Source organism: Symphodus melops (assembly GCF_947650265.1).
Source record: "Symphodus melops genome assembly, chromosome: 22".
NCBI classification, from domain to species: domain Eukaryota; kingdom Metazoa; phylum Chordata; class Actinopteri; order Labriformes; family Labridae; genus Symphodus; species Symphodus melops.
In genome coordinates this window covers 15870673-15896291 of record NC_136712.1, presented here as the reverse complement: position 1 = coordinate 15896291, position 25619 = coordinate 15870673, and the positions used below count along the sequence as shown (strand labels likewise).

Below are 25619 nucleotides of genomic sequence, written 5' to 3'. Positions count from 1 at the left end.
CAGACTCTACCCTTCACAATTATAACTGGATTACTATAACTAATATCAGATAATGAGAGTTCCATGGTGATAATCATTATTGGAGTTTGACTTTGAGTTCATCCTCTGACTTGATGCACACAATGGAAGCCATTCTTAAAATCCCTTTAGATTCAGATAATTGATTTTTACCATTTAGGCAGAACAACATCTATAATGTGAGGCAGCTGGTTGTTTGAGCTGCAGGACTTTTTGGACTCAGAACGATCATTGTTATAGACTCGCACATTCTGTCACTTCCTATTGTTTCTATAGCAAACTATATGTCTTTTGACCACTGACCCCATTTGATAGAGATTTGGTACCATGTGATATCACACTGTGTGCTACAACTGGCAAGATAACTGAGGTGTAAATAATCTGATCAGATTGCTGAATAAATTACTATTGATCAGACTGATCAAACACCAACCAACGTTGTTCCCCTCTCTTTCTGATCAGTGCCTGAACATGACACCAAATATAAAGCCTATTTTAGGGAACCTTATCACTCAAATTTTAAAAGGAAGTGATAGTCATTTCACTTGTCAAATATTACCAATCAAATCATGAAGTAGAAATTCTCACTGAGTGCATCTAAGTGCTTGGTTAGGGATTGGGCCATTCAATTTTGACAAGCACGAATACAATTGAGTATACAATTCAGATACATATATATTATTGCAACCTACTGTAGCAGAGTTGGAGAAAATCTCCAACTCTGCTACAGTAGGTTGCAATAATATATATATATATATATATATTTCTCGCAACCTACTGTACACACATGAATGCATACATACCACCAATCAGGTTACTATTGAACCATCTTCAGGTTGGACTTGCTAATTAGTACTTCAGCAGGAAACTGGTTTACTTTTGGTACAAATGTGATGCTCACTCTAACCTACAGTAATATCTATAGGCAGAGGTCATGGTAGGAGTGGGAACTATGGCGCTCGTGCATCACGTCTGTTTTGGTCTGATTGAGACATATATGCAGGAGAATATTGATCCCCCATCACATTGTCTGACTTTAATTATTATTCAGACTTTAAGAAATTGAACTTTGATTTCAGTTGGATCTATGCAATTCAAAAGTCCAGTTTTTGTCTAACACGCTCATTTTGTCCCACTGTATGCAAATACTACCTGAATGAAAACATAGTACTTAGTCGTGCTTATCTCCAAGTCCATTCGTTCTGACTCAGATCTTTGAGAATCTTAGTGTCCCAAAAAATGAACCTGACTTCACTTTGTCCACAAAAAGAACTTTTATTTTTGCCATTGATAGGTTTAGATTATTAAATTGGATATGAGCTTAACTTTAGAAAAAGTACACAACAATAAAAATAAACCCAAGTGGTTAAACAATCATAAACAAAAAACTTTCATTTTCTGGATGATTTTACAGGGGAACGTTTGCATAAAGCTGTCACACTTTAATAATCTGAGACTACCATTGGCAAAAAGAAAGGTTTTTAATTGATGTGGGAGCATGCAGGTCGTCTTGCATCTGCCCACTCAGGAATCCCAAAGCTTTCTGAACCTACTGCACATTCAAAAACCAGTATCCCTCTTTAAATGTACTTTAAAAAACAGAATCAAAGACTCACAAACAGGAGTGACTGGTGCATGGGTAGCGTTGAGTTGTTCAGAGTCAGATGTTGTTTTCCCTTATTCATGAGATCAGCATTCAGCATCACTCAGTGAAACAATACAGCTTGTGAATGTGTTGATTTAAAAATAAACTGAACAGTGAAGCTCTGTCACAGAGGAATACAATCCAAAGCGCCACACTTAGAACCAAGTCACTGTTTGTTTCAAAATGTGAAAAAATTGACCATTACCAGAAACAGGACTTTACTTTAACCTTTAAATTAGTCCAGCTGGTCATAAAATAAAACCTCTCCCCTCCTCTCTTCTTCATAAGAACCTCAGTTGAGAGGTCGGATGCAATAAAGCCATTCTGATATTGAAGTTTGAAACACAGTAGCATTGATATAAACCGAGCTCTACTTTTACTTACAGATAGGAGCAGTGTGAGTGATTCCTGCAGAAGGCTGCTGCCAAATAACAACTATGACTTGATAAATGACCTTGTTTCAAACTTGTACTTCATCTTTACCTTCAATGCAATGTTAGCACCAGCTGTTCAAATAACTTGTTTTAAGGTGGACTGTACAACTATCAAAAGCATTTGTTAATCACATTTGCCGTTTTTAAGAAATATAGGTTTTTATTGATAGGAAGAAACGATAACAGCTCATGATAACAGTTGAGAGTAAAACTTGGTCTGAGGAAACCAAACATGGATTTTATTTAGTCCCAGTCAGATTCCACAAGAATAATTCTTATCTGCAATTTGAAAGAAAGTGTCTCCCAGAGGAATATATTGCTTTTAGGTTTTTTTAAAACCGTATGGAAACACAGTGTAATGCATGAATTTGGTCACAAATCATAAACATGTGTTTTGGTCATATGTAGCCTTGTATCTTTTGTCCTCATGCTAATAATATGGGCTCCATATTTGTCCGTGGGAAAGGACCATCCCTAGATTAAATAGACTCCCCTCTAAAACATTTGTAGCCACTACTGTGTTTGAGTTACCAAGTCCTCTGCTGTGGTCAAGGCACATGTAAAGTCTTACTGTGAAGCACCTTTGCAGCCCAGCTCTGTGTTATAGTCCATAGCATTTCTCATTCCTTTTTTATAGACATTTTTTTTTCCTTTAGAAGAAGACTTCTTTCAATAAATAACACAAATATATTCATACATCATATATAGATAGATAAACATGTATAAACTACATGCATTTCATATAATTTAAATAATTTATATGTACATATCCCCCCCTCCTACACACACACTCACTCCCTCCCTCCCCCACCCCTCTTAAACAAGTTCTTCTGTCAACAGCGGGCGCCGCACTGTTCCGTGGATTTGCAGCACATTAACATGAAATATCATATATGGACCCATGTTTTCTTCAGTGAAAGTATCGTTTTTTTAGCAGGAAAGTTGCTCTTAACCACCATGACACATAATCCTGTGGTGGGAGCACTGTGCACAGGAAATAAATCCTTAACGGGGAGCATAATCCAAACAAGTAGTCCTCAGCAGGGCGTGTATGCTAATGATTACGTCCTATGACGTTTCCTTGACAATGCACAGACGCAGGAAGTGTCTATACGTATCCACCTCCAGCCCACCGAATTTCGAACTTGAGTCAGAGCTCGAACGTATGTTTGTGTCGTCTTGCACTGCGAGTTCCAGTTCTTGTCATCAATACCCCTGCAGCCCCCTTTAAATGGCCTTGGGGTCCGACAGCGTGTCTCATAAAAGTACTGTTTGATGTCTTGCGTGGCACTGGTTTTAATTTTGGCCAGAACTGTAACAGGGTCCCCCCTGGTGTCCATTGCATGGGTTTTATCTGTTACCCACTGGCTTTCACTGTCACACACAGAGTATTCCCCCCTGTAGCTCTTGTGTTCAGCGTATCGCTTCTTTCGTGTCTTGTTCCCTGCCGAAGCGTTGTCCACAAAATCATCCGCAAGGTACAGCGGGGGCGGCTGCAGTGGTGGCCGGTCACTTAGCAGCACTCGGGGTGAGTTGTACCGCTTGTGCTGCCTGAGAAGGTCCGAGTTCAACAACATCACCTCCTGGTCAAGAAAGTCTTCACTGCTCCCACCACTGCGACCTCCCGTCCTCCACCGATCTGCATCGTTCTGCTCCTCCAATGGAAAGTTTTCACTGAGTAAAGGAGGCAGTGCGTCCTGGGGTTCGTTGTGTCGACTCTTCCCCTGTTGGCTGTGGTTCCCACGGGTCCTCCCCTTCGTCAGGTCAGCCTGAAGCAACTGGATGATGAGGGAATTCAAGGGGTCGGGACTTGTCTGTTGTTGTCCCTGTTGACTGCTGTCCATGGTGGTTGCCTGGATACCATAGAGGTACACGAGGACCATCACATACAGCAGGATGGACATCACTAGATTCACCTGTAAGATCTGCAAACACAAAGAGAGAAAGATCACTTTTAAGCTCATCCAATGCACTATTTGTCTTTGCTATTTGTCACTATTTGTCATCCAATGCACTATATGCTAGAAGGGATATTTCTTCAGAAATAACAATTAGGTTAAAATGTTCCCAATGTACCGTAAAAAGACATATCGCTATGTGACCCACTGGTTTGTGAAGCCCTTACTTTGGCGTTATGAATGTCACTATCTGGTTTTTCTTGGACCACAAGTTGTTAACAGTAGTTACATCACAGAGTTAAGTTATGACTTGTCAAATACAGTAGTCATGCCCTATGACAAATACCACTTTAAGATTTATTTTATTCCTCTTGGCAAATACTGCCACATTGTGGAAAAATACCAATTGGGACCATAAACTTGTAATAAATTGTTTCCCTATGCCTTCCAAGGGGCTAAAAGTTGAGGCGATGGACTGAGGCAAAGAAGGTCAACAATCAGAGCAGCAGCAGTGACTTAAGCATACAGCAGGGGGAATATGAAGTCATTTTAAACTGTTTGCCAAATTTGTGAAAATTGCACCTGTACTCAAAGTTACACTTCACTCTTGTGAATATTCTAATAAAAAAAAACATAGAAATAAGACGCTCCCTACGACTCCTGAACGTGCTTGAGGGGGATTTTCTAAGGGGTGAAGTGTGTAAGTCTCCGGGGATTTGTGGGAACCTCTGGCTTGAACTCGACAACCACAATGTAAATACCAGTAGCAGTAGCAGTGTGTGTGTGTGTGTGTGTGTGTGTGTGTGTGTGTGTGTGTGTGTGTGTGTGTGTGTAGGTGTGTTTGTGTGTGACGCTGAGAATGAAAGCTCTTCTGGGAGCTGACTTGCAGCAACATGTACAACATACCATGCTGCCATTAAACACCCATAATTTTCTTCCAAGTAATACACACAACTCTTGACATGTACATTTGAAATATGCAGAATAAGACCTGATTCCAACATGTGCACACTTTGTGTTGTGGCCTTCGTCTTTAAATGTTTAAATTACTTCAATCGAGGTGTAAACTATGACATTACTTGGTTTTAGAGTAAATGTGTTGCGTACTTGTTTGAGAGATAGTTCTTTGTTTTTGAATCAGAAAGTTGAATCTCTGGACCAGCTGGATGATTCTCTGCGGTAACGCCCTGCTTCATTTCAACGCTGCAGTATATCATGTTTGGCTTCTGGGCTGTCAATGGTGCCAATTACGTGAACATATTATTCAAACACACCCGATGATCTGCTTAGCCCCAAATAGAACAATCGTCATCAATGTGTTTTGATGTTAATTTTCATTTCCAGAAGGCTTTTAAAACATCGCTATGATCAGCAGGACTAGCAATGATTCTGATTTCTAAAGTGAATGCTAAAATGAGATGTGATGGAGCCACATGTTCATTCCCAATTAGCACAGTCCTGGAATTACTGTTGGGTAAGCGTCATGGAGGTGCTCATAACTGTGGAGTAGTTCTCAGAAAACGATATGCATTTTAGTCTGTTCTTTTCCTGGAGCAAAATCGCTGAAAAGACTTAAAATAATGGCTATGAACCTTTTTGGTAATGGAGTATCATCCATTATTTAATTAGTCCAGCATTCAGATTCCTTCTTAGAAGTGTGTCCATCTTGTAAACATGCAATGACAAATATTTCAGCATCTACAGGGCAGTGAAAAGAAACTGTAAAGTAGTAATTACATGTAATCTGAGCACGCCTTTAAATGTATGGTAAACCTTTCAGCTAGTTAGCTTATGTAAACTGCCAGGAGACACAAAGCAACTTAAGTATGTTTGTTCCCATCCAAACAAAAACTTAATCTATTTTTTGTCTCCACTGAACTTTAAGAGAATATATATGAAACAGTTTGTGGTCTACATGAAACATCTGTGCTCGAATCAAAATATAACATGAATCAAGCACCAAAGGAGGTCTGTGACTCAAAACCAGCTCTCTCAGAATGCTCTGTTTTGGTGCATCTCTTTAAATGCAATGTTTTCCTTGTAGACATCACTCCGCTTGCGAAAATAAAAATGGTAGACCTGCACAAACGTTATGCTCTAAGCTGGGGAAGGAGTCCATGGATGGAGATACCAAGTTCTCTACCAGAATCCCACTGTGATGCTACAAGGAGAGCAAATCAGATCTGAAACAGAGAATTTATCTCTGTGTTGTAAGACTTATGCAGACCACAAACTAAGGAGTGGATGGGTTTATTTTACATTTTGTCAGTTGGTAGACACTAAAGTTACCCAAATATGTTTAAAAACACCTTTTATAATATGTCCCCTTTTGAAGAATAATCTCTGAGTACATGCTGTTCAATGCACCACAATGTGCAGACTAGAAAGTTACAATGAAAACAGATGCACTGTCTGATGTGGGGGTTATAATCAATTAATAGTGTTCCCTTTTACAAAATTGCACACCACCTCTGACAAAGTCAGAGAAAAAACTTGACTTCTCTTACACACATGGTAATTATAGTCATTACACAGATAAGCAGGTGGTGATGCAAATTTTACGTTTCAGGCAAGTAGTTATTTCTGTTGCAATGTGATACACACACGTTCCCTGGATGTCTTTCAGAGAGAGGTGATGTGTGGACAAACAGACGGCGCGAACAAAAACAGGAGACTCGTTCCCATCAGCAATATTACAGCTGGATGAAAGCTGCAGGATGTAGGGAGGCGGAGATGGAGGGGCATCTGTTCATTAACAATGTCACCTTACAATCAATGACTCAGAAAAAAAATCATGCAAATGGCCTTTTGATTTTCTACACAAAAACACACATTTGTACTTTAAACCTGCAAAAGACTAACTGTGCATGCAACAGTAGGACAGCCAAGCTTTAAGGTAGCATGAGCAAACAACAGCATCACTGCCCAAAGTTTAAGATATTTTATGCAGAAGAATTCCAAAGAAAACGGAATTTTAATCAGATGCTATGCAACATCCTCAAAGTATGAAAACACTGTTGATCTGGAAAAAGAGCATGCAAACACTTTTCAAACAAGCAATTTTCCAAATGAATTTACATCTTGGAAGGGATTTATTATTCTTTTCACATTTGCCATCAAATACAAAGAAAAAAAGCATTGACATATAGCTACATATAGCTTTTACTAATGTGACTATCACATGACCAGAAAAACACATCAACTTTCATTCAGACTGAAATGCCTCAACATCAGAGCAAAAGCTAGAGGCAGAACGGTGGACAAACTTGTTCCTGTGCTGAGCTGACAGCAGAGGAAGTACCAGAGGCGAAACAGTGCTGCGTTGTTTGCATCTCATGCTTCTTTTGCTTCAACACAGCGTCATCATCCCGTGAACACACTCACACGCATACTAAGACACAATTAGTCTGTAAGTGTGGTTCACTGTAGAACTAGAAGATGGTTAACAGCAGAGCTTTGTGTAAAAAAATGATCTCTGTGTAAAAAAAGCAGTTTTGATGAATGCGAACAGCTTGCTTCCAGCAAATCTGCTGTGATCTTCTGAAGGTGTTGTCTAAAACCTGTCGAGTATCTGCTTGCCTGAGCTATTATACATTCAAATACGAAGAAACACTTTTGGAAACTGCAGGAACATAAAGCTGAGTCAAAATACAAGAGAATTCAATGCACCTAATAATGGTGAACTTAGACTGTAAATAACAAGTACCATTTCACCAAGTGTGAAATGGTACTCGTGCAAAACTCCAATTGGAAACCTTAGGCAGAAATCTATTGTTTTATTTATTCATGCGCTCCTTATTTTCAAAGCTTGACCCTTTCATCATCAGAAGTGAGCAGCTAATGTAGCCTCCAGCTGCTAGCTGAGAGCAGAAATGTGGAGGGGGGCACGGAAGTCTTCAGCTGTCTTTACTCGACACCCTCAGTCTGTCATTCAGGACCTTTATCAGGCTTCATACCGCTCAATCAAGCACCAAGAAATTGATTTTATAACTCTTTGAGCAGGATCATAGTATTCCTAAGAATTATACAAAGACTTTGATGCATACTGGTTGACAAGTTTGATTTAAGCGGTCTCATTGAAGCGAAGCGTTTATTCATCATGACATTTTATTAGTTGTAGCATTTAGTGGTATAAAGTGGCGGTAGCAGAGCAGCATACAAAGTTTACACTGCAAAGAAAAGACACCGTCTTTGAGCTAGCATTAGCACTCCAGCATGCTAGTATTTTATAGTTTATGAATTACAAAACCAATTTAAAATACAGAGTTTTCCCTTAAAAACACGGATGTCTGCACTTCCCCCCAAAAACAAACGCATTTAAACCAACTGTTGGGAGTTTTTACTTGTTAGGAAACTACGCATTTTATAATGATGCTTCCATGCAAACGAGGACATCAGCAAGAAGACTCGTGAAAAGATAAATAATCCACGTTTACATTTCCCCGACGATGTTCGACAGTGAAGCAGACTTAAAAGGAAGCAGGAGAAGATTTTGAGTAGATATTTCCCATGCATGTCCAGGATAGGATCAGCAAAGACTTTTTTTTTTTTTTTTTTTTTTTTTTTTTTTTTTTTTACAAATCTGAGCACTGAACAATGAAACGGAGAATGGAAAAGTGGCCGTGGAATTATAGCCATATATAGATATTACACATTACCTTCTTTCTATTCATCCCGCAAACTGCTTCCCTCTAAAAAAAAAGAAAAATGCTGAGAAAAAAAAGTTGTGCCTTCCTTTCATCCCCTTCTAAAATAAATGCATGCCTTTGCCTGATGAGGTTTTTATGACACCACATGAACAGCTTTGTTCCACAGGGGTCGCTGACACCAAGTAAAAGTTCCTCTTAGCTGTTTAAACAGACCAACCCCAACGTAGACTTTATTCCTCCGACTTGTAATTGATCTATGTGCCCCAGCTTTCCACTTTATTTAACACTGTAATGTTAATAATAATAATAATAATAATAATAATAATAATTCTAGAGGTGCATTTTCTTCACCAAAGGCTTATAAACGGGGACTGTTTTGCAAATTCACACATGCATTCCTTAAAATTTATACTAAAATTCCAAGACAGCCTGCCTGAGTTTCCTCCACATCCAAGCTTCAAAATCGCAGCTCCACACCTCGGCTGTGCTCAGAATCCTGTTTGCCAATATTTTCTTATATTACCAAGCTTTTTTCCAGTCATCACATACCTTTGCTGTGCTCTCAGCTCGTAATAACCCAGCGCTCTAGTGACTGTAAACATACAACATCCAATAAAAGGGGAGATTTTTCCAGCTGAAATGGAGGTGGGGATTATAAAAAGGCATTACAAAGAAAAAACACAGCTGAAGTCACATTGTAATGTTACAACATAGGGACGTCAATGGGGCTACGCTATGATGACTTTTTGCCATACCAATTCTGTGTGTAACAGGAAGCGTTCATGTTGCAACAGTAGAGTGGAAAAAAAAAACGTGAATCAGAAGAATATGAAGCAGATTCACTGCGATCAAAAATTTCACCAATTTCCTGCTAGTGGCATGATATAAATTAGTGTAATTGACCCCCACTTTCAATAGCACCTGCTGGGTTCACACAGCTGCTCCCCAAGACTTCTTATCACCTGCGGGCTGACAGGATAAAGTGCAGATAAAAACTTCAGCCGTTTGCCTTTCCACACAGCTCACTCTGAAGATGTCAGGAAATACTCAGGAATGCAGAGCATGTGTGAAAGGGGCTCTTTACAATAAATCATAACGCACTTGTACTCTGACACAGTCAGTTGAGTTTTGCATCAAATAAAGTCCATATAAGAATCAGGATCATTTTGTAAATCAAGAGTCCTGCTTGTGAAAACTCCAACAAGTCAGACTAATTAATTTTCCGTGCAGCTGCTATAATCATTGTCGCACACGAAAAGACCTTCCTTTCTGTAGCGTGTGATGCTGACATCTTCGCTCATGGAGACAAATGAGGCCCAGCAGGTTAGAGATAACTTTCACAGTGGGGAGGTTGTTAATGAGATTTTGTGCACGTGTGCGTGTATGTCCTGCATGCTGTCCTCAGTTTCTTGTTTACTATAAGAGCTCAAGTCCACAGCAGGAAACACCTTCCAACCGGGAACACTTTGTGTCCTCACATTAACTACAAGTTATCCTAGGACATAAACCAACGGTCAGGGTTAGCTCTAATTTTGGAGTTCGTTAGGGTATAAATTTAGGCATTTAAAGTCGCAATATGTGGAGGCTGATTAAACAAAGAGACACTATTACATCTGTTCACTACTGCATGTCTGTTTACATCTGTTGTCTGATCACGGGCCACTTATACCTTCTTTTTCTAATTGAATTTAATGTAGTTTTGTATTTTCAGTTTTTGTACTTACATTTCAACACTAATGAGAGAACAAAAGAAAAGCACTCTGACAAATGTATAAAACTCATCACATATTAGTCCTTCTGTGATTACTTTTCAGTTAAAAAAAAAAAAACGTCCTCTCTGACAACGGACCACATACGTTAAGTGGATTTCAGCTAAAGTAAAACAAATCACATCAGGAATTCACTCAGTTTTGGGAGGATGAATTATTTTGAGGAGATACTGAAACCTTTCAAAGAGGTAAAGCACTGTCTGCTTGGGTTTAGCAACCCTTTCTACAAACTCGCTCAAATCAAATCCCAACTTTGACTGTGTTATTCTTGACCCTGCTGTCAGTAGAAACTGGAATCTATTGAGGTTACAGCCTAGCGGACAACTTTTTTCCCCCAAAGTCTTTACATTTCCAGAAAGTCTTTTAATTCGTCTCTAGCGTGTGTCTGTCGGCCCTGTGGAGTAAACACTCTCTGTGTGCATACTATCGGAGACTAAAGGAGCAGGTTTGGGCAAGAAGAAACATCTGATGCCTCTGGGATTGATAAAGTTTTTCAAAATCTGAATGCGAGGAATCCTCCCTCATTCTCAGAAGTTCTATTCGTAACGAGAGCTCTCGTCCAACTCGTGTGTTTGAGGATTAGGTTACCATCGACATCTCTGTTGTTGTTGCATAAATATTTGATTAAATTGACTCTTCCCCAAAAAGAAAAACACATTTGACACAAACGGGAAGCATGGCAGTCACGGTGTTCCTCTGAGCATCACACTGATAATTACTGAAGAAAAATAAAAAGTGAGAGTTCAGATGCTGCTGTGGCCCAAAAAACAGTCAAAAAGAGGACTTCTGGAAATGAAGCCATTTGAGAATAATTATAGTCAATTCTGTAGACAATGCACTGTAAAAAGTTATGTACAATTAATCACGAACAAAGCTATGTATACCATCATGCATTGTGGCACAAATAAAAATGGTGGACAGAGGAGAGCATTGTCGGCCATGGAGTCATACTTGGTGTCCAGTGAGATGGAGAGTTGCTTTCTTATTTAGCTGATGACTACTATGACCTATTGATGCTAACTATGTAGTCTGCTACAGATTGTAGGGAATAGGAAGCAAATCTGTTATTGTAGGCACAGCCAAAGTCCATTATCACAAGTCAGTGATGCATTTTAACTTGCCAAAGATATTTCATGAACAATTCACACCTTAAATAGTTATCTTTATAGTTCATTGAACATTTCAATTAACTTCAATGTTTTTATCTAAACACTTCCAAGTAGTTCTGGTGCCTCAAAGCTAACCAAACTGTGACGTACCCTACAAAATGACTATATTATCTTTAGGAAGAGACCGTGGATGAATAATAAAGCAACGATGAACCTTCCTTCAGAAAAACAAGTGTGACCACGATGAAAAGAACTTTCATCTTGTCTTTATACGGACAAATCGAAAAACAGGAAGTTGATAAGTCGCCATTAATGAAGTGAGTGTTTGTGTTTAAAAGCGAGCAGTCCTGAAAATAAACATTTTACATTATATTCTATGTCACTTTACTTTTTAAACAAAATGTAAAATCACTGACTGTATGAGAGTGGACACTTTACACACATTCACCGTCCGTGTAGATATGTTCTCCAGAGGTGGATCGACACAAGAACAATAATTATAAGTTATGTTTGTCCTCTCTCAGTGATCTGGTGTTCACTGCATCACCAGGCGTTTAATAAAATCTTGTATATAATGTTCCTGTAAGAGCTGCACGTATAATCTTCACTGACCAGCTCCATCAGTAAAACCAAAAGTGCTAAATGAATAACTCCATGTGGTTCACCAGCAGCAAGCCTGACATGTTGACATGCAGCAGGTCATTCATGACTCATTTCATCTCATATTATGTAGCAGATGGTTCATTAGTCTTAATGTCTCTGTCATGTTATCAGGATGTAAAACATGTCTAATATATAAGAGGACATTGTCTATTTAAAGGGATACTTCACCCATTTACATGAAGCTGTGTATCATTAGAAACATGCTTCATGTAAATGGGTGAAGTATCCCTTTAACAACAGGTGTATTGTTTACAGAAGGTAGAAAGATTTACAGACTACATTGTATTTAGATGCAGGTTCTTTGACAAAATATGACTAAAAGTTCTGTAATGGATTACAGTGCTTTCCTGTAGTAACAGTATGTTGTCCACATAACTGAGCATAATGCAACACTATTGATGAACTGAACAACAGCTCTACAAATTCAAGTTTTTTATTTTTCTCATCAGCTGTCTCTCTCTCTAATAATCCTCTCTTTTAAAGTTCTGAGTTTGTTTTTCTCTCATAGTGGTAGTAATTCAATAACTTCTCAGAAGTAAATTGCAACACACATGACAAAGCCGAAACTGAACCCAACAAATCATCACGAGACCACACGCTTTTTAGGTCAAAACAGAAGCCAAACTACTAACAGTGGACTTTAATTATATTTTTCACAAGAGATTTTAATGTTTGCCTCATCTCATTTCTCTCTAACACTTCATCTTAAGAGGCTCAAGACCCATCAGATCAATATCCAGGCTTCTTTCCTTCCTCGTCACACTTCTTGAAGCACATTCATTAATTTCTCTATTCACTTTAACTTTCATCCTCTTCTGAAGTCCAATTCTTGTTCTTTGTGTCTGTTAGTGCAGTTTTTCTTTAACGTTGAGATCACCCAGAACTGAACGCATAACCTCCTGTATTATAACTAATTGTCCCCAAATAATTATTGAACCTCTAACAGAGCTTATACAGATATTTTTTCTTTCAGTGCTTCCCTCATCAGTGTGTCTGTGTCCGGAGTACCTGTAATCATTTCTAGGAAATAGCTCGGTCAGTTGCCAAGATCCTCGTCTCACCTGCGCTTCACGCTCACTGAAGCTGCTAATCTGCTGCAAGCTTGGGTTGAAATTTAGAGCTTCTGCTCTTAGAAATGCACATCATGCACACGTATGTACAACAACTCTGAAGAGATGACCGCAGTATGCTGATCTGTGAGAGGGAAGAGATGCACTAAGTTTACATTTGCAAATGCATTTAACTTGCATTCAGCAGGTAAAGGCTGCAGGATTGATGCGGATTACTGAGGATTCATCCGGATAATCAGTCTCCGCATGCACCCCGCATTGACGTACTGAACAGCTGCACTGGCTGCAAGGTGATTCGTGGCTGATGAATTTACACATAAATGTTCATTTTGTGGGATTTTTTTTAAATTGTATTTTTCGTGCGCACGCAGCTCACTGCAATGCAATCTGATAGTGAAGTGGAGATTAGTTTTTAACCAGGTAACTAGAGTGTATACCACTAAGCTTCAACTCAGTCAAATTAGGCTTTATGCCGGGTTAAATCCATTTATATTGATTCCAGCCTCGCTTCTAATTTTACACTGTACGTGTGTGACTTTCAAAATGTGTCTTTAAATATTGCTAAATGAAACATCTCAGCAACATTAGTAATTTCAAGTAACACCAGTCTCACAACAGATCATAAAATAGACAAAAATGACAGTATATCAGAAATTGTGTGCATGGACAACATTTTCCCTCTTTTTTTCCCACATCTGTAAACATGATTTTCAAACTGATGTATTTTGATTTTAAGAATATATAGTATATGCATAAAAGTCTCTTACTCATTTTTCATGCACTTCTATAGTTACATTTTCAGCTCATTGAAAAATGTAACAGCCAAAAAGCTACAAAGTATGAAGTTTCTTCGAAATGTGTGAAAACACACACAGAATAAGATAAAATGTGCCAGTAATCTAATTAATTTTAATTTTAACTTTATAACGACGCTAATTCTTGAATTCAGAGAGCGAGAGAGAGAGAGAGAGAGAGAGAGAGAGGGAGAGAGAGAGAGAGAGAGAGAGCACAAGTATTGACATGTACACCTGTGCACATTTCAGCAAAGCCTGTTGCGATGTTAGTCAGATCATGTCCAAGTTTTTTCTGTGTATGTGCTCATGGACGTGTAGATGAGTGTGTTTCATGAGGAATGGTCACTTAAGAGGGGCCTCAGCCATGCTGGTTTTTGCAACAGAAAAAACAAACAAACATGTTTCTATGTTATGCATGTCTGTGTGAGCACGTGCATCACTCCAGGTTTCGATCAAATGCTTTCTGCTCTGAGCGACAGAAACAACACTCCTGTCTGGCAGCGCATGAGACTCTTCCATTGTGTCCTTTTCTTTTGTGTGCATGTCAGCGGTTGTTTGTATTTGAGTGCACGGTGGATCAATAAAAACCCAGACGGCACAAAAGTGCAGCAAATTCACTAAACCAGCCTCTTGGCTTCAGGGCAGAGGCAGACATTTCATGCTTCTACAATCAGATCATCATGTCGCTAATTAGAGTTTTACATGCAGACACAGGCATCACAGGCAAGAACTCCCAGCACTTATGGAAGTAAGGAAGTGTGATTAATCCAAATGTTTTTCAAATAATTTTCATAAATATTCCCATCAGTTACATATTCTGATTTTAGTTTATGGACTTATCACATCCCTCCTGAGTGAAAGCACAACATTTTTAGCCAGCAGTATTTTAGCTTGAAATAGTAACAAAGCATAAATGATTGAGCATCCTTTCATTAAGCATAAGTGAATATAATGTCACTGAAACTGAAGCTTATTTAGCTGGTAAGACTGCTGACATTTAAAAAAAAAAAAAAAAAAAAGAAGTTGTTTGATTATCTGCCTGTCTCTGCACACAATAATAGCAAATGTATGTGACAGCTTGCACAGCGACGAACACACTGTCGAGATCTTTTGAGGGAACAGAAGCCACCTGTCTACATTGGTCAGCTGTTTGCGTACACATGCAACAACATAGAGATGCTTGGAAAAAACCAAAACACTAAAAAAGACGTGCTGAAAGTTGAATGTGAAGAGTGACCTTTGTTATCATGGATGGCCGGTATAAACTGGCCAGCAGGGCTAAGCCCTCCATTTCTAATAATAAAGACAAAATATTCTCACGACAGATTGTTTTAGATTTTGGTGGAAGCTAGAGGAGCAAACAAATGTACGAGTTACAAGAACAACATGCATTATCTCTGCATATGGGCTTGTTTGTTTACAGTCTGGCACTGAAGACTCCTCTTCCATTCACTTTCACCACCGTAAACTGTGGTCAACAGCCCCCACCTACAACTTGAATTAAACTAATTCTGTAAACAATGAGCTGTGTGAACACGCAAAAAATCTGCTGTGATACTTATCCAATGATTGGTCTGTGTGTAATTTTGTAAAAATGGATCTGCGCCAAACCGCAACCAATTTTAAACAGCATCTAAAATGTATATGAAACCTAAATGAGAAGATTTAGAATTTGGACTGTCGTTTTATTACCATATTAGATGCACATGAGACCCCGTAGTTAGGACCACAGGTACGGTGGCACCTGCCTTGATCCAGTTAGTGCGTGTGTCTGCTCGTTTGAAGAGATTATTGGCACAGATTGGACCTTAGTGGGGTGTGGTGGTGCTAACATGCCCATGGTTGAGTCAATTACCGAAAAACACACACACCTCAATTCCTTTTTAGTGAACTGGTGTCAAAGGAAAAGTGCATTTACTGGCAGTCAAGGAGTTGCATGTTAGAGCAAGACATCAGTCTATCTGTTTGATAAACAGTAATGATAGAAGAAGCTTGATCGATGTCTGGCAGCGATGCCGCGGAAATAGAGCCAAGCAGTGAAAATCCACTGACATGGGGAGAAGACAATAAATCTTACAGCGGCATCTAAACCTCTTTAAGTCTTTGGCCATTGAGTTCACTCATCCTCCTTATACACAGAAGTCTCCATCAATATACGGTACAACTACAAGTAAGCCAGTAGCAGTATTAGTGATCTGGAGGCCCTCCCACATTTCAAAGAGCAATCATAGATAAACACATTTTTTGTGAGGCAGCTCTTTAGGTAGGAAAGCCAAAAACATTACTCACCAGAGCCAACTGGTGAGTAAAAAATAACACTAGCAAAACCACAAGTACTACTCATCCTCTTAAAAGAGTAATAACTAGGGCTTTCAAACACATTTTTATGGTGCGCGATTATTCACTCAATTGAAACAGTTCATCATGAATAATCACGTTTGAAATTTCAATATTTTGCATTCAGTTTAGTTAAATCTTAAACTGAGAATACTTTTACTTGCTGTTTTAACTCCACTCTTCTTTTATTTTGTAATAATGTACAGACCTTCTGGTAGATATATATTTCTTTGAATATTTCTTTGGACTGGTCAGCTGAGATTTCTGAGATAAGAGTGGAATGAGACCTTCAGTGAGTGTCTTTCTTTCCCTTCACTGTGACTACAGGAAGACACAGCAAATGCTTATTTACGGTTCCCCCAAAGGGACAAAATAGCATGCGACTAACTGTGATTAAAAAAAGAAAACATTAATCTTGATTATTTAGTGAACTACTTAATGCTGACAGCCCTAATAACGACATAACTCAAAGCCACATCCTCATAGTTCAGTACAAAGCAGTACATGCTTACATACATTTTTTTGCTGAAATAAACAAAAAAACATGAATACAATTATTTAATGATCAAAGACAAATCCAAAACCAAACATTCATTAATAAAATTTTAATTTAATTTGTTTCCATGTTTTTGTTTATTTTTATATATTCATATAGATGTGTTTCCAAAATGATATTATTACCGTTAATTTATTTCATGGCAATATTTCTCCTTTATACTTATTTGTCTTTAACAGTACTGAACAAAAAGTGGTGCCCTTGTCTGTCAGGGTGCAGGACATTTCTACCAAAGATAATGGCACGGGGAGAAAATGTGGAAAAAATGAGTCAAGAAAAGGTGATAAAGAAGTGAAGGCAGGGCGAGTGCTGGACATGCACAACACAATGTTGTTTAAGAATCTGGAGGAAAAAGCTGGAAGCAACAGAAAACTGAGTTTGATAGCGAGGGAAAAGGAGGCAGGAGAGAAGAATAAGAAGCAATAAAAGAAGTTATTTCAGAAGTTCGGATAAAAGGATGTTGGCCAGTAAATCACTGTCTAACCTCTGCAGTGATAGTAAGTGGGACGCCAGCCTTGTAATCTATTGGCAGTAATGCTTACAAAGGCGAGCCAACTGCTGTCAAACGGGACAGCTTGTGAGGAAAGGAGGGGGAAGCTCTTTTTGCACGTTTGACCCTGTATTTGAGTCTCTTTGATGACAAAGTAAATTGTCTAATGGAAACTAAAAACAAGGCAGTACGGTCGACATTATGAACGGTGGATCTTCATCCGGTTGTCCAAGCACCAAATTAGTATCATGTGATATAATCATCCACTTTCAGACAAACAAACTTGACATTTACTTAAACTCTCGACAGCAGTATTTCAACAAGCAAACAGTGGAGCCTTCCAGCTCCAGTGAGACTCGGGACAACAAATGAATCCCTCATTAACTTCTGATCCGTACCGCTTAAGAAAGAACTCATCAGGTCTTGTTCTGATCCTTGAATAAAAGCCAAGTGATTAAATCCATTTTTGGCTGCCAGGCTGAAGTGTAAGGACACCTGCTCTTATCTAATTAGATTCCACATTGCATGTGGAACAAGAAAATAGGAGTTCTATTGTGCCCATTCATTAAAGAACAAAACCTACATTGGTTGAGTAATCCTCATATGAGCAGAGACGTGGGCTGTCTATCTGAATGTATCAGATAATGTGCAGAGATTTTCTTAATCCCTGCAGTGAAAACAAACTGTAACTCGAGTTGAACTGATGACACACATTCAAAGTCTGAAGTAGATTCTTGCTGGTAATACTTTTCTTTTCGACACAAACCTCACACGTCTGTTTATACAGCACGTTTGCAGGTTGATGCTATTGGCTCTGAGTAATCAGCTGTGCTACTGACTCAGACGCTTTGAGCCATCTGATTAGACCAACTAGTTCCAACTGTACTTTAATTAAAGCACAGCTATACACAGCTCCTGTGGAAGTGGTGGTGTTGGGAGTGCAGGGTGTTGGAGTACTAAGTAAAGCTATATGTTTATGTTCTATATAGAGAGAGGGGCCTGCTGTCTGTCAGTCCCTCCCGTTAACGCACAGATGGAGGTGCTCATGTCTAATCTGAAGCTTCTCATGCATTCTTTTAATATTTCTCTACTGCTGCCGAATCTGTCATGCAGTTTCAGTTTGGCATGTTGTTGTAATATGATGATGATGACGGAGAATCAGTCCTGTCCTAGCATCCCTTCATTAGCTCCCAGTCCTCTTCAGGATCTTAAGAAATCAGATTGTATGGTTCTGCTGTTTGTTTTTAAAGCTCTGAATTGATTGGCCCCCCTGTACATTACCAACCTACTTAACCCGTACTCTTTATCTCTGCCCTGTTTTGAGTATAACTTGCTTTAATGCATTGTGCAACACTTTGGTCAGCTGCTGCTGTTAGTAAATGTGCTTTATATATAAATGTGACTGGACTCGAAACATTTCTTTCTCCTAGTAAGGCAAGTGTGATAAATGTTATTACAAAGGTGCAGGGCAACAAAAACGGGCAAAGATTTACGTAAAATATGCAGAACCTTCGACCTTCCTTTTCCAAAGGAGCCACAGCCGCCCAATGTTTCGTATAACAGTCCAGTGTGTCAAACTGGTATTATTAAAGTCTGGCGCAAATCTTTAAAAAAACTTTTTGAAGTTGAAGAGTATGAGAAGCTTAAGAGAAAACAATGAGAAGAGAGGACTGTACAATATATATCTTTAAAACAATTACGAACTTAAATCAATTAAACTGATGACAGGAACTAAAATGTAGCAAATCAAGAGTAACTTCTAGTACAATAGTAAAGGACAAGTATTTACAGTTATAGAACTAAAAACTTTAGGGTTCCCCTAAAACGACTTTGAAAATCACACTGGACTGAAATCTAGTCCGGACCACCAGCAGTTTCTGCCCAGTAGCCCTGAAACACTGAGAACTACTTTAGTCCAAACTGAGAAATGTATTTGGCATGAAAACAAGATGTGACATTGTGATTTCTACATGTTTCATGTTACTGCGCAAGTCAGACTCAGATTAAGAAGCTGAAGTCATACTTAACATCAGATGGAGAATATAAAGACCACTGAGCCCTTTAATGACAACTGTTTTCTCAAATGCCTCATGGTTTATGAAATATCAACTGTATCAATTGGAAACAGGCGATTGATGATTTATGCTGCAGCTTGTGTGGAGACCCCTGGTGATGATGCAGTCAGGCTGCTTAGTGATGGGGCTTGGCAAGCAGTGTGCCAAACAGGCAAATCCTCCACAGGGATTTTCACCCTGCAATGTCTGAGCTCTAATACTGTCCAATTGAATCCAGATGTTACAGCAGAGAGAGAGAGAGATCTCGCGTGAAGCTCAGCTTTCAGTCATGAATTTGAGCTGCAAATTCTATTTCAACTACACGGAAAAACCCAAACAGAAACATTAAAAATGTAGAACATGGCCCAGGATGAAACTGGAGATGTCAAGATACACCGAACATTCAAACGTTTTACAAGCTTGGAATACCTGCTATGCTTAATGAAACCATACACAGCTATTTACTACGGCTCCTCTGGTCCAGAAAACTGCAGCCTGGTAGAAGGCAAACAAGAAATGTGCAACTAATGTTCATGCAAAATCCATTAAAATGATCATTTTGAGAGTTGGATAAAAACATAATGATGAGCATGGGTAACTGTCGGTAAAAGAGATAGGAGAATAGAGGCATGAAATTCAATGAAACTGTCAATTTAGATATTTTGATCTCACACTCTTCAACATGTGGTCTGTTTTGGGAGCTGGAGGGGAATCGGACAAAGAACGATCTTACAATATAAGTAGTATATGCATATATAATATATAATGCATTATTATTGAGCATCAGAGATGCTAGTTTTGTTACACAGCATGGCCAGTAGTTCCCAGTGTTTCCAGTCTTTGTTGGCAAAATAGCTGTTGGCAACAGATATAAGAGCTATTGATATTCTCATTTGATTTCATGACCATTTCTCCAAATATCTTAACTCTTCCTTTTCACCTTTAAGCCATGTTAAATTTTCTGATTCTCTCAATTATGCAACAATATGCTAAACACACCTTTTTGTTTTAGCGAACGGAAATATAAGCTGCACTTTGTGATTTAGGCTCTATGACAGTTAGCTTCTCCTACGTGTCTTCCTCCACCTCCCACCTCGTTAGATTTTTACCCCCAGGGTGTGAAGGAAAGTGAAGGGAAGGGCAGAATTCCAACCATAACACTGAATCATCTTCTGAACGTTTGGCTCCTGCCAGGTGAGTCTGTCGTCACTGGTAATTATCCAGAGAATTGAAAAGCTGAGTTGTGTCCGAGTGTGGCTGTAGAAGTAAGCATGTTTTATGTGACTTATCTGCATGTGTGGTTTTTGAGAGAGATCCTCAAAGTGCAAGTTCACCTTGTGATTTAAAGAACTGTGATAAAGGGAAGATTAGAAGGCAGGTTAAGGTCAAAGGGACGTGTTTTTAATCACGTCTGGTATGTAAGAACATGTACATACTTATGTACATACCTACAGATACACATTCCTTCACCTGTCAGAGAAAACAAATGGGAACACACACCGTGCAGTAAGTCTTACATACCAAGGAGAGAGACCCTTTCTAATGATGCCATTATAATCCCTATTCCCAGTGCACACATCTAATTACACAATGGAAAACAGTACAAAGGTAATCAATGAGAGCCAAACTAATCGGTCATAGAGCACCCAGATTTTTTCTTGTCCCGTGTCTGTGCTTGTCACTTCAACACATGTTTTGGTTATTTGTATTATTTCTTGTATGTGGCGTACATGGAATTTCCTAATTTTAGAGTCTATCCATCAGCTAAACCACAAAGTACAGTTTGATCCAGAACACAATACAAAGGACTTTCTGCAGGAGAGACCACCTTGCAAAAATCATGCTGAAACCCCTGACAGGTACAAACTGACTCAGGTCTCTGGTATATAGAACTTACATTTTTAAAATGTAAGTAAAAAAGAATTCTACAATTTCCCTGTCCAAAAAAGTTCAGGAAAATAACCCAAAACTTAAATTGTGGCAGGTTGTGGCTTTAGTTAATGTAACGTAAATAGTATTGAAACTTGTACACTTTAGCTTTAATATCTATGAAATGAACTCAACACCTGCTGGTCTGTAAGTGTGGGTAAGATCTCAAGTCCACCAGAACGGTAACTAAAGGTTTTTTTTTTTGTCATGCTATTGTAGTGCACAATAAAATACATTCCTGCCAATGCTTTCATGCAATATTGCACCAATCTACAGCGTGCCAAAAGTGGCCCAACATAGCAGGAAAGTACGGAAAGCTCAATTCTGCAATCCAGAAAACACATAAATGTAAATAACATCATGTGTAATAGACCATGCGTATACAAGAGACAATTCAATTTGGAAATATTTTATAAAGACAGAAACTGGTCCAACATGTTTGTAAGGCCTCAAGGATACACAAAACATGCTTTGCTGAGAATTATTGGATGTAATCATAAAACTCCACAGGGCACCTTTAAGGCTGTTTGGAAGACTTTGGAATTTGCTCTTGTGAAACTAATTGGCTCTGTCTGTGGAAAGTAACCGTAACACACCCGAGGAATTGGTTCCAAGCTGAGATCTTCTGATGTACTTTGCTGAAGGTTGACAGACATGTTTTTAAAAAGGATACAGTATATTTGAAATGAAGCAGCAGAGGAGGTTGCAATGTTTGAAGCCATGTGCTAAAAACTGCAATCACTTGCATGAAGTCTGTCACACTCCATTCAGGCCAAAATATTAAAAATATAAAACTTTGACAACAGAATAATCATACATATGCTGAGACAGATAACGTTTTATTTCTGTCCATGTAGCACATTTTTGAGATAAACAAATACAATAACTCTATTTAAAAATATCAGACGAATAGTCATTCTTGTTGTTGTTAGAGTTAAATTACTAGAATGTCAAAAATATTTTATTTTTTCCCAGTATCAGGTGTCCTATGCAAACCACACCTGACTTTTTACGCTGGTTTATTCAAAACTATTCATTCACCACTTAATGAACCTTCACCTTTTTGACTAAATTGAATGAATTTATAAAGAAAGACTTTAAGATCCCCTCAGTCCAGCTCCTACGCTTCATCAACATGCCGTCTCTTTGCTTCTCGAGGCTTCATGAGAGAAATCCACAAAATCACGGGCTAAACGAACTGTGGCTGCTGATTCTTTGCAACAGCTCATTTATTTCCAAGTATGGCTCAACCACAACATGCAAAATTCGACATTTTACCATGCACCGCGCTAAAGAATTTGATCTTTGAGCTGTGTACTCTTTCTGCCCAAGTGATGTGACTGAACTATTTGTGTCAGACTGGGTAGACTCCACCTAAGCCAATTGGGGTTTTATGCGACGTTTATAATAATAATAATAATTTACACTTTATTAATCCCACGAGGGGAAATTCGGTTTACACTCTGTCTAACACACACATAGGCCGAGATACACACTCATGCACAAACAGGGTTCTAGTGACATGCATTAATGGAGAGGTCTCAGAGTGAGGGGGCTGCCCACAGCGAGCGCTCCAGAGCAGTTTTTGGGGTTCGGTGCCTTGCTCAGGGGCACCTCGGCAGTGCTCAGGAAATGGACTGGCACCTCTCCAGCTACCAGACCAGTTTCCGGACTTGGTCCGTGCCGGGACTTGAACCGGCGACCCTCCGGTTCCCAACCCAAGTCCCTACAGACTGAGCTACTGCCGCCATATGTTTATGCTATATGTTTATATTGATTAATTGTTCACTATTTGACTAATACAGTGACATGTAAAAAAGATGTGTGTCAAGTTCAGGTTTAATGTAAAGAGAAAACTCAGGATTGATGCAGGAGTGTGTCACCACAGAGCACAAAGTGACCACAGTGTGCAGGAAGCATGTGCACTATGCCACTGAAACATGTTCCTGTTTATCTGAGCCTTGACACTTTACACAGAGAAATGATCAAATGAATGAAACCAGCCGCTGAAGTGTTTGGGTGGCAAAGCGATCTCAACACCTAACCCTCCCACGGTCAATTGAATCAACAAGCCTTTTCATCTGACAAGTTTGCGTTGCATATTTCAATCTGCCATTTTACATTTTTAGAAAAATGGGCCCAAAACCATGCAAAATCGCCTCGCTGCAGAACATCTACTTTTCAAACACCACAAATAGCCCTATGCAGTTAGCCTTGGTAACCTGCTGCAGAATATATATGGAATGTCAAATGTAACATTCCCAGTGATCATGACGTGAATTCCACCTCTGGATAAATGAAACTGTCTGAAAATGTGCTACTGTAATTATAATCCAGGTTAAATCAGTCCCAGCATGTCCTTTTTCCATGTGTGAAAACTGGAGCAGATGCACAGCATACGATGAGCAGCAGAGAGTGGAGATTGCTTCTATATACAATCAGACACAAAACACAAGCACACTGCACAGAGAGGCAACATGTGGTGTGTATGTGTTGGAGCTTGAATATTATAAGAGCAATATGCTTTGTGAATTGTGGCTTGAGTTGAGACGACACAGATAACAGATAGCAAGAGCAAATGATTGCAAATTAATGGAGCGTCCCATGACTGCCTGACAAGTTTGGTGGTTAAAAGCATATACTTTCGTTTTATTCTACTTGATTTCAAAACATACCATTGTAAATGACTTAAATACCATTTGTTCTTGAGGTTAACCACTCCCTGCTAGCCTCAATGTTTGCGCCATTTTAGGGATCTTTTATTTTGGTACTCACTTGACAGAAATGGAGTTCTTGAAACTTTAAGCGTTTGAATTGACATACAAACTAAAAGGAAACGGCTTATCCTAATATAACATAAGAGGTCTCCAACCTTTCTTCATCTCAGAGGTACTTTTAACACAAAGAAGGGGCCAAGAACTATTTGCATTTAGACAGCAAATATCAGCTGAATTAAGCGACTGTTTCTATATGTGTGAAATTGTAATAAACCAATGCTTATTAATAATTTTAAATTCACTTTAAAGTCCAAGAAACACACAGGAATACTTTACACTGCTCATTGTGCCACATAGTAACCTATGTAACTGAAAATTCATATCAGTGTCCAAGAAAACATTTCTACTTTACACTTGAAAACCTGCCCACGAGCTGCCTGTTGGAGACCTCTGCATTGCAAGTGTCAGGCAGAGAATAAAAAGGTTAACACATCTTGTGGTTATATTATCTCGATGTCTGAAATAAACGTGGTGAATGGAGTACTACAGGTGGTGTGTGAGTAAGAGAGACTGAGTAGTAATGGGTGATGATAACAAGCCAAAATCAGCCATAGAGATCAGTGAAGCTAATCCAGTGCCAAGCCTAATAGAATCAGAGACGCAGGAATAGTCTGTAGGGCTCAACAGTGGCTTTAACCTTGCTTCATTGTGTGTCTGTGTTCGAGCATGGTATTATTCTCAGGATTAATGTTCCCAGTGCTCGGGCTTGATTACCAACCTGTTAAAGTGAACGACTACCCAGCAACCCAAGAACTCTTAAGATCTCCACAAAGCTCCAGACTCGGTGTATAGTTTTTCATTCAAGGTTTTTCATAATAGCGAGGTGAACAATAACTAACAAGGAGACAATTCAAACAAGGGCCCTGATTTTCTGTGGCTTGATCTGCTCCAAATGTTATTCGCTCCAAATTCAGCTTGATTGCTCTGTTTCTGTTGGTACTATTTGAAGTTTACCGGGAGAACAGGATCAGCCTAACACAGCAGCACAGATACCCAACACCACTTTGGATTTGTACTTGTAAACCAGTGCAATAGTTGAGATCCTCACAACAGCTAACCAAGGCACTTGTGTAGATGGAGTAAAGGCACTGCGTAGATGAAATGCACGGGTATAAAAATCGAGCCGAAGGCCAGAGCTGATGTGTGCGCTGCAGGAGGATTTCTCAGCTGGCCAATCCTGTTGGCTGAATAAACCTGCTTGCAAGACATATTCTAAGTAGGGCTCTCCGTGATGAAGAAGAAGTGTCCCATTTTTATTAAAAAATCAAAATATTGTGCCCTTCAGTGCACGAGTGGGCGCACAGCCATGAAGGTTGCTCTAACACTGGTCTACTAACGAAAGGCATTGTCAATATAATGGGTCACATGCGGCGCATAAGATTCTCCTTCCTGATAAAAGTATGAACTGGATGACATGTCTTCAAGCA

General features: G+C 39.1%; 1 protein-coding gene across 1 annotated transcript in view; it reads right to left on the bottom strand.

The window, feature by feature from the left end:
* Window positions 1–2929: 2929 nt before the first annotated feature.
* The window catches only part of ntf3 (neurotrophin 3), a 35452-nt gene continuing 12762 nt past the window's right edge, over window positions 2930–25619 (bottom strand). Inside the window, exon 2 of the mRNA XM_079334630.1 lies at window positions 2930–4022. Within this exon, the coding sequence (XP_079190756.1) occupies window positions 3159–4022 (864 nt within the window). The 3' untranslated portion in view covers window positions 2930–3158. The remainder of the gene's footprint in view (window positions 4023–25619) is intronic.